The sequence below is a fragment of the Alligator sinensis genome, unplaced genomic scaffold, assembly GCF_000455745.1.
Source record: "Alligator sinensis unplaced genomic scaffold, ASM45574v1 scaffold647_2, whole genome shotgun sequence".
NCBI lineage: Eukaryota > Metazoa > Chordata > Crocodylia > Alligatoridae > Alligator > Alligator sinensis.
Window position 1 is genome coordinate 5,699,785 of NW_005841832.1, and position 12,813 is coordinate 5,712,597.

Sequence of the window (12,813 nt, forward strand, 5' to 3'; positions counted from 1 at the left end):
CAGATGCAGTGCAGGGTGGTGTGCAGGGATGAATGCAGAGTGGTGTGGGGGGTGCATAGCTAGATGCAGAATGGCTTCAGCACAGGGTGGTGGGTGGTGAAACTCCGTACCCCCCCCATTTTTGACGTGCAATTTGCTTGTGTGTGTGTGTAAGCAAACTTCATGTTAAGAGTGGCAGGGAGGGCAGGTATGGATCTTTGCCACTCATCACACTGCATGGCCGCCGCCACCCACCACCCTGTGCTGAAGCTATTCAGCATCTGGCTGCGCCTCCCATACCCTATACCCTCCTTCTGCTCTGTGTCTGGCCTCATACACATATATATATAAAAGAAAGAACTAAGTTTTTTTTTTTTTTCACATTCCCAAAGTGTAGACTTTAAGAAGAATGCCAAAAATCATGACAGTTGGCAACACTGGATACTACATTCAACCAGGTTTATCTTAAACCAGTTTCAGCCATTTTGAAACTGTTTTATGTGCACTGAACTTCTGTTCTGTTACAGGTTTAAATCAATTTCTGATCACTTAAAGTAGTTTATATGTAACTTCTGTTCCTAGCCCATGTCTCCCTTTGCAGGAACTAGTTATAGAGACTGGATGTGAAGGGAATAAATTTTTCTTTCTACTTGAGTCAGTACTAACCCACAATTCACAAGATCAGGTGCCACAGAAACATATTCCCATCACCATTTTACAGACTAAGCTATCCCCATATCTAGGTTTGATTGTAGACAGGTAATTGACCTACTCTGCTAGTCCAATTAGTATTACTTTAGAAGCAAATATTTTTCAGTACTGACATAGCTAGAGTCTTCATAAATAATACAAAAAGTTTTGTCTAAAATATTAATTCTAAAGCCTCTCCTATGAGTAAGACAAGAAATAATTTGATACATAAATAATGAAATTCTTATTTACTTAAAAAATCTCAGAGGAATTTCAGTTGCCCAGTAATTTTATGAGAGCATGAATAAAAATATTTAATTCTGGCATCATTATAAGAGGCATCTAGCACATAAAGAAGACACAGAAAGTGAAAATTATTTAAGCTAATAGTTTGAGGTGGAATAGTCAAAATACTTTGAAAGTTGACTTTTAAAAAGTGGTTCTGGAGTTAGAAACAGATCAAATCTCTAACTGAAAAATCTATAATATGCTAAACAATATTAGAAGCAAATGAATTCTGTGTATGGCTTCAAATATAACACTTGTTTTAAAACAACTCCTCCCACCCACCAAAGAATGGGGCTTAGTAATTTTCTTTTCCATTGCTCGTATGGCTTCTTTTATATCAAGTGCTAAAAGGTTACAGTTAATCAAGCATACCAACATTTGAAAAGGCTGGTTGGTTTGGGGTCAGCGTGTTGCCAAATTTCAGTGAGACTTCCTCAAAATAAATCATGTTTCAGTTAGTGTTGCAAGTCTCATTCTTTGAATAAAATATTCTTCTGATTCGTTAACCATTCAAAATCGCATAGATTCCCTAAACCTCTTCAAACAGTTCTTAGCTCCCTGCTTTCTCTTCAGTCCATAATCCCCACCCTAATACTTGCACTCCTCCCCACCATCCTGCCCACTCCCTCATAAGCCAAATTCTGGAGTGTTCAGCCCCTTCAATTGTTAGAGGAGCTCAGTGCAACTCCCATAAGAGACCTATATAAGGTGCAGTTTATAAAGTGGCCATGAATTCATTTAGGCTGGAAAGTAAAAGGCTTTTATCAATCAGAGGCATGATGTTCTGCAGTGGGAGAGAGTCCCTTCTGGTACTAAGCTGGGAAATAGATCCATTTCCTTTCTTTTGATACTAAGGTCAGACTTCCTCTGACTACTTATATACATGCTTGATTATCACACAGATTCCCTTGTGATAGAGGGAAGGGAGTAGGACACTTTGTATTACCAGCTATTCAGGCTCTGGAATGAGCAGGGGTGAAAATTGCAGATTGGGCATTTTGCAGTTATCTCAGTACCCTTGTTTACTCTCATGGGCTGCTAGAGAGGCTGGCAGGATGAAGGCTCTATATCAGAGTTGGGCAAAATGGTGGATCTGGCTGGCAGCTGGACTCCATTTCCCAGTAGCCCCTGCCCACGTTGCTGCAGCCAGTTTCTACGGAGACCCCAGCAACCTGGCATTGTGACAGCGTGAGCCCAGGTTTCCATGGAGACTAGCCCTAGCAGGACTGGCAGGGTGCACAGCTGGATGGAGAGCTGCTCTGGGACCGGGGCTGGGGGCAGGGTGGTGACCATCTTCCAGTGGTGACGGTGTAGTCTGGAGCCGGGGTATAGCTGCTGCAATCTGCTGCCTGCATACCCCTGCCCAGGGTGTGCGGGCAGCAGATCATAGCTTTACCCTGGTGCCAGACCATGCTGTCATCGTCACAAGATCCTAAGCTCCCTGCTCAGCCATGCACCCTGCCAGAGCTCTGGGGCCTGTCTCTGTGGAAACCTGGGCCCATGCTGTAAGGGCGCTGCTGCTGCTGAGGTCTCCATGGAAACTGGCTGCAGCAACGCAGACAGGAAATGGAGTGCACTGCAGGCCTGATCCAGCCTGTGGGTAGGACTTTGTCCACCACTGCTCTACATGGTGCATCTATCATGCACTCCTTTAGTGCTGGTGAGATGCAAGAAGGCCTGGTTGCTTGTTGTGACAAGTTCAACCCTTGGTAGTTGCTTCCTGAATGAACAGCAGCTGCCTCTATCTCAATAGTTTCTTAAATGGAGAGTAGCTGCCTTGGTCTCCATCTGAGAAGGGGCTGAAAGTATTAAGAAGCTGACTTCTCTGCATCTTCTCTCTTCTTTGTAGAGGGAGAAAAATACAAGATGGCAGGCCATCATTTGTAAAGGAAGAGAAATGTAAGGTGGGCTGGTCATTAACACAATTTCAGAAACAAAACTAACTCCTGCCTAGCAAGACCACACCGGAGAGTCAGCCACAGAATTTTGGTGGGGCTTAGTGGGCTGGTTCACTTGGATACATCTCTAACTTAACTGGGCACTTTTCACATAAAAAGATGCATGTGAGGAGTGAGTCTCCAGTATCTTCTACCTTCTCATCCTCTTGTTGAAGATGCTCGTTTGTTTCATTTCTCAGAGTTGGTCTCCATACCTAGCCTGGAAAGTGTCAATTGGCACCACAGTTTCCACTACTAGGAAAGACAAGATTCTCTCCCTTAGGACCAAATTAACAAAATGATTGTGTGAGCCCCTGCAGCTCACCAGTGTTTCAGAATTTCTTGGTAGTGAGACTGAATTTAAGCTACGAAGAAGAAACTATACTTAATGAAAGGAATCCCCTCCATTGTGTCTCCCAAAGACATTAATCTTTGATTCTTAAAATAGTATATAGCAAATGTCCTGTCCCTAAAACTAAAGATTCAAACCTATAATCGTCACATAAATTAACCACCAGACTCCAACAGAAAATACATATACCTCCAAGTCAAGCCAACATAAGGCTTGCAGGGTTCCCTGCATATCATTTTAATGTAGGTGTAACATGCATAGCTGAATATTTTTTTTAAATCCACATCTGACTGAAAGATAGTGCTATACACACATCTGACATTTCAAACAGTTCTGTCAGTATACGTTAGAAGTGAGTGAAATTAAGGTGTCTGGTCCTAAAATAGTCTGAAAATCCCCAATATATTAATTTAAATGGGACCTGATGATACTCAACACTTTACAGAACTGAGATCTAATAGTTTGTGTGTCTTCTACAAGACCAACTACAACAGACACTCTGATAAGGAACAGAAGTGGATCAATACTCAAATAAATGATCTAAAATATAATTCTGACTGTGTCATATACTGTTTGTATTTTAGGAATGACTACCAAAAGAAGCCCCCTAGATACATATGGAGGTTCCCACTTGCACACCACAAAAGATAAGAAACAAATATTATGATGTTGTAATTATGTTCCCTGAGATGGTTTCCTTTCTCAGCCCACCCACAGTTAAGCAACTGATATATGAAATATTCTGCCACTAGATCTAAAGCAACACAAAATGGAGAGGCTAGATTTTCAGATGCTGCTTAAACCTATGGAACTATTTGGATTTGTGGCAACTCCGGATCTAGTCTAACAGTGGGTGAAATCTTGCCCCTTGGAATTCAATCTCAAAACTTCTATGAATTCTTTGTAATAAGAATTTACCTTCTGGGCTTGATACTCCTTTCCCTTATACCACTTTTCACTGGCATAACTCACTGGCTTCAGTGGTGCTACATCTTATATGTGTAAATGAGTGGAAAACTGAACTCACAGTATTTGATCTTGTACATGCTAATCTAACAAACAAAAGTCTAAGACTGAATGCCTTCATTTAAGTCAACAGCAAAATTCACATGGTTCCATGGAGTGAGGATCACTCAACTTTTTGATGTTGCAGTGTATGGGTGAAGAAAAATTGTCTAGAATCATTGCAAAATAGGTCTGGAAGGGCCCTCAGGGTATCAACTCTTCCATCCCCTGCTTAAGATTTGATCACACCTATCTAAACATTTCCAGATAAGTGTTTGTCTAACCCAGAGATTCTCAATCTTTTTAGACTCGAGGCATTCTTCCCTAACTTTTATGAATTCCATTTCAAAAAACAAAGTTATTCATTACAGTGCTTACCTCCTTGCAGAGGGGCTGGGTAGTGGGGTCGAGGGGCCAATGAGGGATGAGCCTGCACTTATCTGCTTATTTCCTCATACATTCCTTATTCACACACAACTCAGAGAATCCTTCAGATGATTTTACAGCTACAGTGCCTTGGTTGAGAGTTGTTGGTTTAACATATTAAAGTCTTCCAAGTGTAGAGCTTCTACAGCCTCTCTAAGTAATCTGTTGAAGTGCTCTGTTGGATAGACTAGAAGCCCTCTGTTAACCTGGCACCCCTTAATTAGATCCTTAAGTGTTTTGCTTCTGGCAGTGCCATTGGTAATTGTTATTTTAATAGGAATGTGCATACAACACCATAAAAACCAAATTCAAAGATTCATCAGAAGGGAATTGACTTTTGCCATGATAAACCCAAGAGCAATGAATATTGTAGCCTTGCATTTCACAACTTCATTCTTTATATTTATAGTCTTTATAACCTAACATTTTATATTTTATATCTTAAAATTGGCTTATAATATTATCTATTTTTATAAATGCATATATTCCCTATATATTCATATAAGTATAATATATTTATATTTAATGTTAGTCCACACAAACAACATTATCACAGAAAGAATAAAATTGGTAGGATGTTGAATAGGTTAGAGGCCGTGTGCCCCCAACATTGTCTTACTAAGGCTTCAACAAAACTTTGGTTTAACAAGACCTCGGCTTCTAGCAGGCATCCTTCCCCCTTTACTCACCCTTCTTAGTTTAACAAGGTGTCTGCTTCTAATCAAGCTCTCCCCTTCCCTTTCAGGCTTAGTTTGGTTGCCGAATATATAATGAACGAGGAGTTTCAAAGCTCTTACAAATGGTACCTGGAAGATGATAAGTTAAGTGACATATCTTCCAGGAAGATAGAGAAGTTTGAAGGAAAGTTTAACAACAAATTTGTGTACTTACCAAACTAGTGAAATAGAATACACTTACATGGGTATCTGTGTGGTAACTGGCAACTGGTTTTCTTATGCAGTCATTAGAATCTGATTGTTTTCTATAGTTATTTAATGTATAACAGTGGTATAAAAGATGTAATTGTTCTACCACACTTCAGATGTGTAACCCCTGTGTACTTCCCCTCTGCTAGCTGGTCTAATCAGCCAGCCAACAGCGATTAAAGGCTTCTAGTTATAGTCACTCTGTTGTTTCTTTAAGTTTAAAAAGTACTATGTGGAATAAACCAGGGACAAAAATGAACCATGCAGGGCTAGGGCACAGCCAATCCATCTACTTGCAATATGTTTATCGCCCTCATGGTGAGAAAGTGCTTCCTAACATGCAACCTAAAGCTCCTCTGTCACAATTTAAGCCTGTTGCCTCTTGTCCTGTTGACTGATATAATTGATAACAGTCAGTTGCTATCCTTTTTATAACCACCCTTTATGCATTTGAAGACTATTATCAAATTCTGTCTTCAGTCTTCTCTTCTCCAGACTAAGTAATCCTAGTTCTTCCAACCTTTTCTTATAAATCATGTTTCCTAGATCTCTAATAATTGTATTGTTCTCCACTGGAATCTTCCCAATGTCTCTATATCTTTCTTGAAGTGCAGTGAATAAAACTAGACATAGTACTGCATGTAAGTCTTCACCAGCGGAAGAATTTCTTCCCTTGACTTACAGGTGATATTCTTATTAATAAAACCCAGTATGCTATTGGCTGTTTTTTTCTTTTTTGCAAACAGAACACTGACAATTCATATTCAACTTTAGACCCTAGGTTCTTTTCCTGAAGTGCTGCAACCTAGCCAGTTGTTCCCCAGTTTGTATTTGTGGATTTGATAGTTTGGTGCTAAATGCATGACTCTGAATTTGTCCTTATTGAATTTAATTCAATTAATTTTGGACTGTTTTTTCATTGTGTGAAGGTCATTCTGAATTCCAGACCTATCCTCCAAAGTGTTTGCATCTCCATCCAGTTTGATGCCATCTGAGCATTTGCTAATAGTCCCATCCTCCAGGTCATTTATGACCAACCTCTGGGCAACCCTACTCAATATCTCCTCTAAATTAGACATTGAGTCATTGGTAACTACTCTTTGGGTATGTACATGTCGCTGTATGGTGATGTTGCTATGGTATCATGCTTTAGTACTTCCTTTTGGAAGTACTAAAGCATGGCGCAGTAGAGATGAGTACTGTGCCACGTGTACAGCGCACGGTTAAATTTTACCATTATGTCACCATAGCAGCATGTTATACCTGGGAAGTGTGCCATTATGTTGACATGTAGCTGGTGATCATGTGTAGACACACGTGATTGCTATGTTGTCATAGTACATCATACAATGACATAGTGTGCCACTACATCACTGTAAGGTGATGTGTAGATGCACCCTTTGAGTACAATGGTCCAACCTTAGTTTAGTAATGAGAATGTCATGGGAGGAAGTGTTGAAAACTTGCTAAGGCTGAGGTATATATTTTCTTGAAACAATTCTAATAATTTCATCATGAGTAAATACATTTGTCAATGCAGTTTCCACAGATATCAGCACTACCAGACAACCCACTCTGCCTTGTATCTTAATTATGCCAACCCTCTGAGGAACAGGGAGTCTATAACCCTGGAAGTTTTCCAGATTCATCCTAAAAATGTGAGATGCCAAACAGGATCCCCCTAACTGTTCCATTGTTATTGAATATACTCATAATGCTAAAGAGATACCATCAGCTAAGCAGAGAGTGGAACTTATCCCAGGAATCATCACAAACAGTTTCAATGGCTAATATCTTCCTGAAGCTGATAGAGCCTTCATTATACAAATAACCTTCCACTAAAGCAGATACAAGCTTAATTTTTCCCAGTTGTCTTGTTTCCATCAGAAATGAAAAGGAGATTCTAATTATCCACTCTATAGAACTGTGAAATGCCATAAGCAGAATTAAGAAATAAGGCAGACCAGATTGCCTGGTAGTGCTGATTACTACAGACTTCCGGTTAGTACTGATGCATAAGGCAAAACTAAATTTATCCAACTCGTGTGCTTTGATCAGTGTTTCTTCAAAGTGTAAATCTTAATGCCACAAAATACTTATTTTAGAAAGTTTTAAAATATGCTTGAAAACATTCTTATGACCTGGGCAACTGGAGGAGTCTGGTTTGTCTTAAACCAGCAAGGGGTCTGGGACAGACATTGCATAAACCGGTAGGGCTGTGTGAAATTTTGCCAGGTGTTTCATTTTGAAGCTGTTTTGACATGTTTTGAGCTCAAAAGAGCCAAATCAAAATGAAACAACAGGCTTTGAAACACCTTTGAAACAAAGTGAGTGCACTTGAAATGTTTTGAAAGTTTTGAAACATTTTGAGTTTTGGAGCCGGGCTTACTTGGCTTCAGTGCCGGTCCCAGGCAACAGTGGCAGCCTCCTGTCATCAGACGTGCAGATCTGGAGGCCTGGCCCCCTGGGACAAATCTGGCACAGCCCCACAGCTCTCCTGGAGGTGCAGGCCTCCATATCTGCATGCTGGATGACAGGAGGCTGCCGCTGCTGGCAAGTGTCACGAGTTTTGCTTTCACCAGTTTGAGGTGCCATTTCCCAGAAGCCTGTGCACCTATCTCCTTGAAAATTGGCAGGCTTCATGCCCTCAGAAGGGGCTACCATCCCTACAATTTTCATCCAAATCAGGCAAGCAGTGACAAAGTTTTAGGTATTCTCATGATTCCCCATTATGGCCCATGGGTGAAATGTCAAAACAGTGAAACAGGTTTGGTTAAATGAAATGGAACAGTGCTTCAAAACAAAATGAAACAACAAAACAACACTATCCCTTCAAAATGGTGAAATGGACATTGAAATGAAACAGTGTTGTTTTGCACAGCCTTCTAAACCAGTTTGGGCCAAATCAGTTAATTCTGATACTACATTCAACCACCTTTATCTCAAACTGGTTTCAGCCATTTTTAAACCGGTTTATGTTCACTGAGCATCTGTTCTGTTACCGGTTTAAATGAGTTTTTGATCACTTAAATTGGTTTAGATGTAATGTCTGTCCCTAGCCAAATTGGTTTAAACCTGTAACAGACCGGAAGTTCAGTGCACATAAACCAGTTTCAAAATGGCTGAAACTGGTTTAAGATAAACCTGACTGAATGTAGTATCAGACTTACCTGAGTTGGATCAAACTGGTTTGTGAAAGTTCTGTCCCAGACCCCTTCCTGGTTCAAGTTAAATCAGAGTTCTCCAATATCCCAGCATTCTTTACAGCCCAGGGCTGGGCTGAGCTGTCTGCTCCAGAGAGCAGGGCTGGCCCTGCCCCTCTTTTCCCTAGCTGGAGCAGTGAGCATTGGCTGAAAAGAGGGTGGGGGAGGGCAAGCCCAGCTGGGGATGCAGCCCAGTCTGCAGGGGCAGAGGGAGGGTGGAGACTGCAGGCAAATCCTGGCTGGGGTCTGGGGCCGGGGGGGTTAAACACCCCTTCCTCCGCTCATGCTTACTGCCAGCTGTGACTGTAGGCTACAAATCCCAGAGGCACTCTGAGCAACCCTGCAGAATCCTGCTGTTGTAATTCTGGGCTGCAAATCCCAGAGACCTTGGGGATAGCAGGAAAAGGAAGCAAACACACAGCCCATGCTGGCTACGTGCCAGAGAGTTGTTCTCTAGCACCCTTGGCTTCTGGCCTGAGCTACTATAGGCAATGTGACTTCATTTCCTGAATCAAAGGTAAATGTCGGTTCACTTCTGTTTCAATTTATTCTCTGTATTTTAAACAAACCTGCAAAGACTGGATCAATTCAGCCTCAGGCTTTTTGGCTGTCTGTATTTGGCCATAATGGGTTTATGTGGTGTGTAACATCACACATTGCCTTGATTAACACTGATTATCTGAGATCAAAATCAGGCCCATAATTATTTCCTTCAAATGAACCATAAATAAACATGCACCCTAGCTTCCCAAATTCTTGTGTAAATTCTGCTGGGTAAAATACTAGAGGTAAAGACTCTATTTTTAGTTGTTCTGTGGCCTATCAATGAACATAAGTTATCTTGTTCTTCTTTGTCTCTATGGATTACTCTTTAGGTTTTTGGATTTCTATTTCCTTCCTTTTCCTAGACACTTTTCTGGACCCCCTCCCCCCTCCTTTTTCCTAGTTTCTCTGATAAGAACCTTTCTCGGTGATCAGATTAGAGGTGCTGAATGCATGATGCACTATAGCACAATCTAGGTTTTCCTCCACCTCTCTCACCTGTAGAACATACCTGATGGATTGGGGCTATCCAAAACACAGAAGGAGGTACCATCCTGTATCCATTAGCTGAACTTAAGCCCCCTTTATAGAACGAACTCTGACTGACTTGCTTAGGGTTTCATACAGAGTCTGCACTAGTGTTAGAAATGTACTTTTTCCTGTGGGAACTGTATGATGTCCTCTGTCTTAGGCTAATGCCTTAATCACAAGCAATCCTTGTGAAGCATTGAAGTAATTATGTGGAGAGTGGGCCCAGCAGAAGCCTTTTCTCAGTGGGTGAATTTCACAAAGTAGGCCTAACTCACAAGAAGACATGTCTAACTTATTTTTATATAATGTTCCCATCTAATATTTTTTTTTCTATTCAACTAGCATGGTATTGTTTTGTTTCCCTGACCCAGGCAACTACTGGGAGTTTTTATGGAAAGTGACTTTACCACAATGTACAAGTGTCTCTCTTCCTATGCTTTCCTGTCTTCCCAAAAAACCTTAGCAGCTCTCTAAATCCTTCTGAACAAAATAAGATATTTGCTTTAATATATTTTGGCAAGATTTTTAATAGTGCTATTCAGGCTAACAGTTATAATTAACTCTTACACCCCCCTGTCATATTTTAGCTTCTATACATACAGTATCTTCACAACACCTCTGTTGGACAAGTGCCCTCCTCCTTTTACAGATAGGGAAACTAAGGCACAGAGGCTGAGTGACTCAATTACTGCCCTGCTGTGAATGGCATCATCAAAAGCATGTTGTGTTAGCATCTGTGTGCAACACGCATGAGTGAGAGATGTCACTGCTCTTTTATCAAACACATAAAAAACATACTAATTTCTTGAAGCTGAAACCCTGTTTGCTCTTGCTCAGATACAGACACTTACAAGTGAATGTCACCACTGTCAAAAGCAATATGCCAGTTCTGAAGCAGTCAGTGCCTGTGAAATTGTAACTTCACCTGACATCAACAGAGCAGCCATAACATGTTTCAGTCTTTAAATATAAAACCTAATGGGAACCGTTTGCTTTTTCAAAATATAAGCATGCATTTCTAGGTAAACATCTGTTAATGCAAAATGATTATCCAGGCAGGTTCCTGGAAACTGATGAAGGCAAAGGACTGTTTTTTAAATTTAAAATCATTTAAATTTTTCAGAGTAATTCTTTAGCAACATAATTTCTGTGTCATCAAGATAATACTCGCAATGTGCTTACACATACACTTCTTTCTGAAACGTCTTCCTGTTGAGATCATGCTGTGGATATGATATGATTTCTATTAGTTGCTGCTCTATTTGCAAAAAAACATTATTCTGGAAGGAAGAGGTTAATTTCACATCAGTTATTATCCTGTCCTAATATGAATTTTATTTAGGCAAAGCATCACCTACACATTTTATATTAAACAATTTTGAAAGGCTTCCACATAGAATGAACTCTAGCTTTAGAGATGAAAAGAACATATTTTCCCATGAATTCTCAGATGATGCAGAGCTGGTTTCAAGAGCAGCCATAAACTGCACATATATTTATTACAAGCAAAGCTTAATTTTAACCCTTTGGAATCTACAGGCTCCTAGATATCAGAGACATACACTGATCTTCACAGAGGTGTGAAACATAGTAACATAAACACATACATAATACACACAGATTCAATATTTCCTCAGTTAGGCTCAGTATACAATGACAATGTACTATTCATTCTCTGCCTATTAACCTGGGCAGTGATTAATACAGGAATAGGGAAGCAAACAAACAGGCTGGCTAAGAACATGAGTTGTTCTAAAATGCATCTGCATTATGCTAAAACGGAAGGGAGACAAGCTCAGGCTCTTCACTCACCTCCACAAAATAGAAGCAAGGCAATAGGGTGACGCTGTCCTTGGTTACTTTGCTTTTTTGCCTCTCTTTTGCAGACATGCTTGCTCAGGAGGTGAGCTGGGCTCTTCTTTCAGGATACGTGAGTGTTTTTTCCTCTCCCCCAGCCCTGGCTCCTGGTGCTGATGTCACATTCCCCAGAGGCACCTCTGGCGTGTGCAGCAGGAAGCTTCCCCCTTTGCAGCAATTCCCCTTGTGCCAGGCGCAGGCAGCCCAAAGCCTCTTCTCTGCGAGAGATTTTCTTTCCTCTCCCAACGCTGCTACAATGGCTTCCCTGCTTAGCACACAGTCCTGCTTTCTATGCATTAGCAGACCCACTGCACTTACAATCCTGAAGCTTCTTACAATATTCATAGGCTTGACGTCAAGAAACCTACTCCATGGAAAGAGGGAAGGGGCCCTGTTTTCCCACAGGAGGAGGGGAGAGTGTTCCTGCCACCTTAACCCCTTCATTCCTGAATTCATTATTTTGGAGCTTTCAGGAAGGAAGGGGAGGTCAGCTGGGTAACAGGACAAAGGACTATATGTTGGTGTTGGCAGAGTTTAGTGGAGAGGGGCAGAAGGGGGGTGTGAAGCAGGAAGAGCCTAAGGGCCAATGAGATTCCTGGGAAGCCAGTAGTGGAAGGTCTGTAGGAGGTACTGAAAGGGAATAGACAGGTGTGATGGAGATAGTGGCTTTTCCCCTCTCTCAGGTAGGCACAGCAATGGTTCTCCAGCCCTCCCTGCTGTAGAGCTGAAAGTAGATACAGCAGTTCCCTCCTCTCCTGTGGCCCATGGGGACAAAGGCACTTCATGTATGGGTGAACCATGAGGCTGCATTATTCCTCCCTTCCTCCTGGAAGCAGGAGCCTGAAAGGGTCCATGTGTCAAAAACTCACTCAAAGCCAAGGAGTCTGAGAGCAGTGCATTTCATTCAGGGCAGGAGTGCTACATGACCAGCAGTGTGTAACTTGAGCCATTGCACAGCACAACAGTCAGGTCCAGCTGGCTTTTGAGAGCCCCCCACACTGATAACTCAGCTGATGACAGATCTGAACATCATTGCCTGGGAGGAGTTGAGTGTGCAGTGCAGATAATGAATGGGA

At 41.4% G+C, this 12,813-nt stretch overlaps 1 protein-coding gene across 2 annotated transcripts in view; it reads right to left on the reverse strand.

Moving 5' to 3' along the window:
* The window catches only part of PLPPR4 (phospholipid phosphatase related 4), a 63,986-nt gene extending 52,216 nt beyond the window's left edge, over positions 1-11,770 (reverse strand). For both annotated transcript variants that reach the window (XM_006015005.1, XM_006015004.1), the window contains exon 1: positions 11,693-11,770. In XM_006015005.1, the coding sequence (XP_006015067.1) occupies positions 11,693-11,770 (78 nt within the window). The remainder of the gene's footprint in view (positions 1-11,692) is intronic.
* Positions 11,771-12,813: the final 1,043 nt, after the last annotated feature.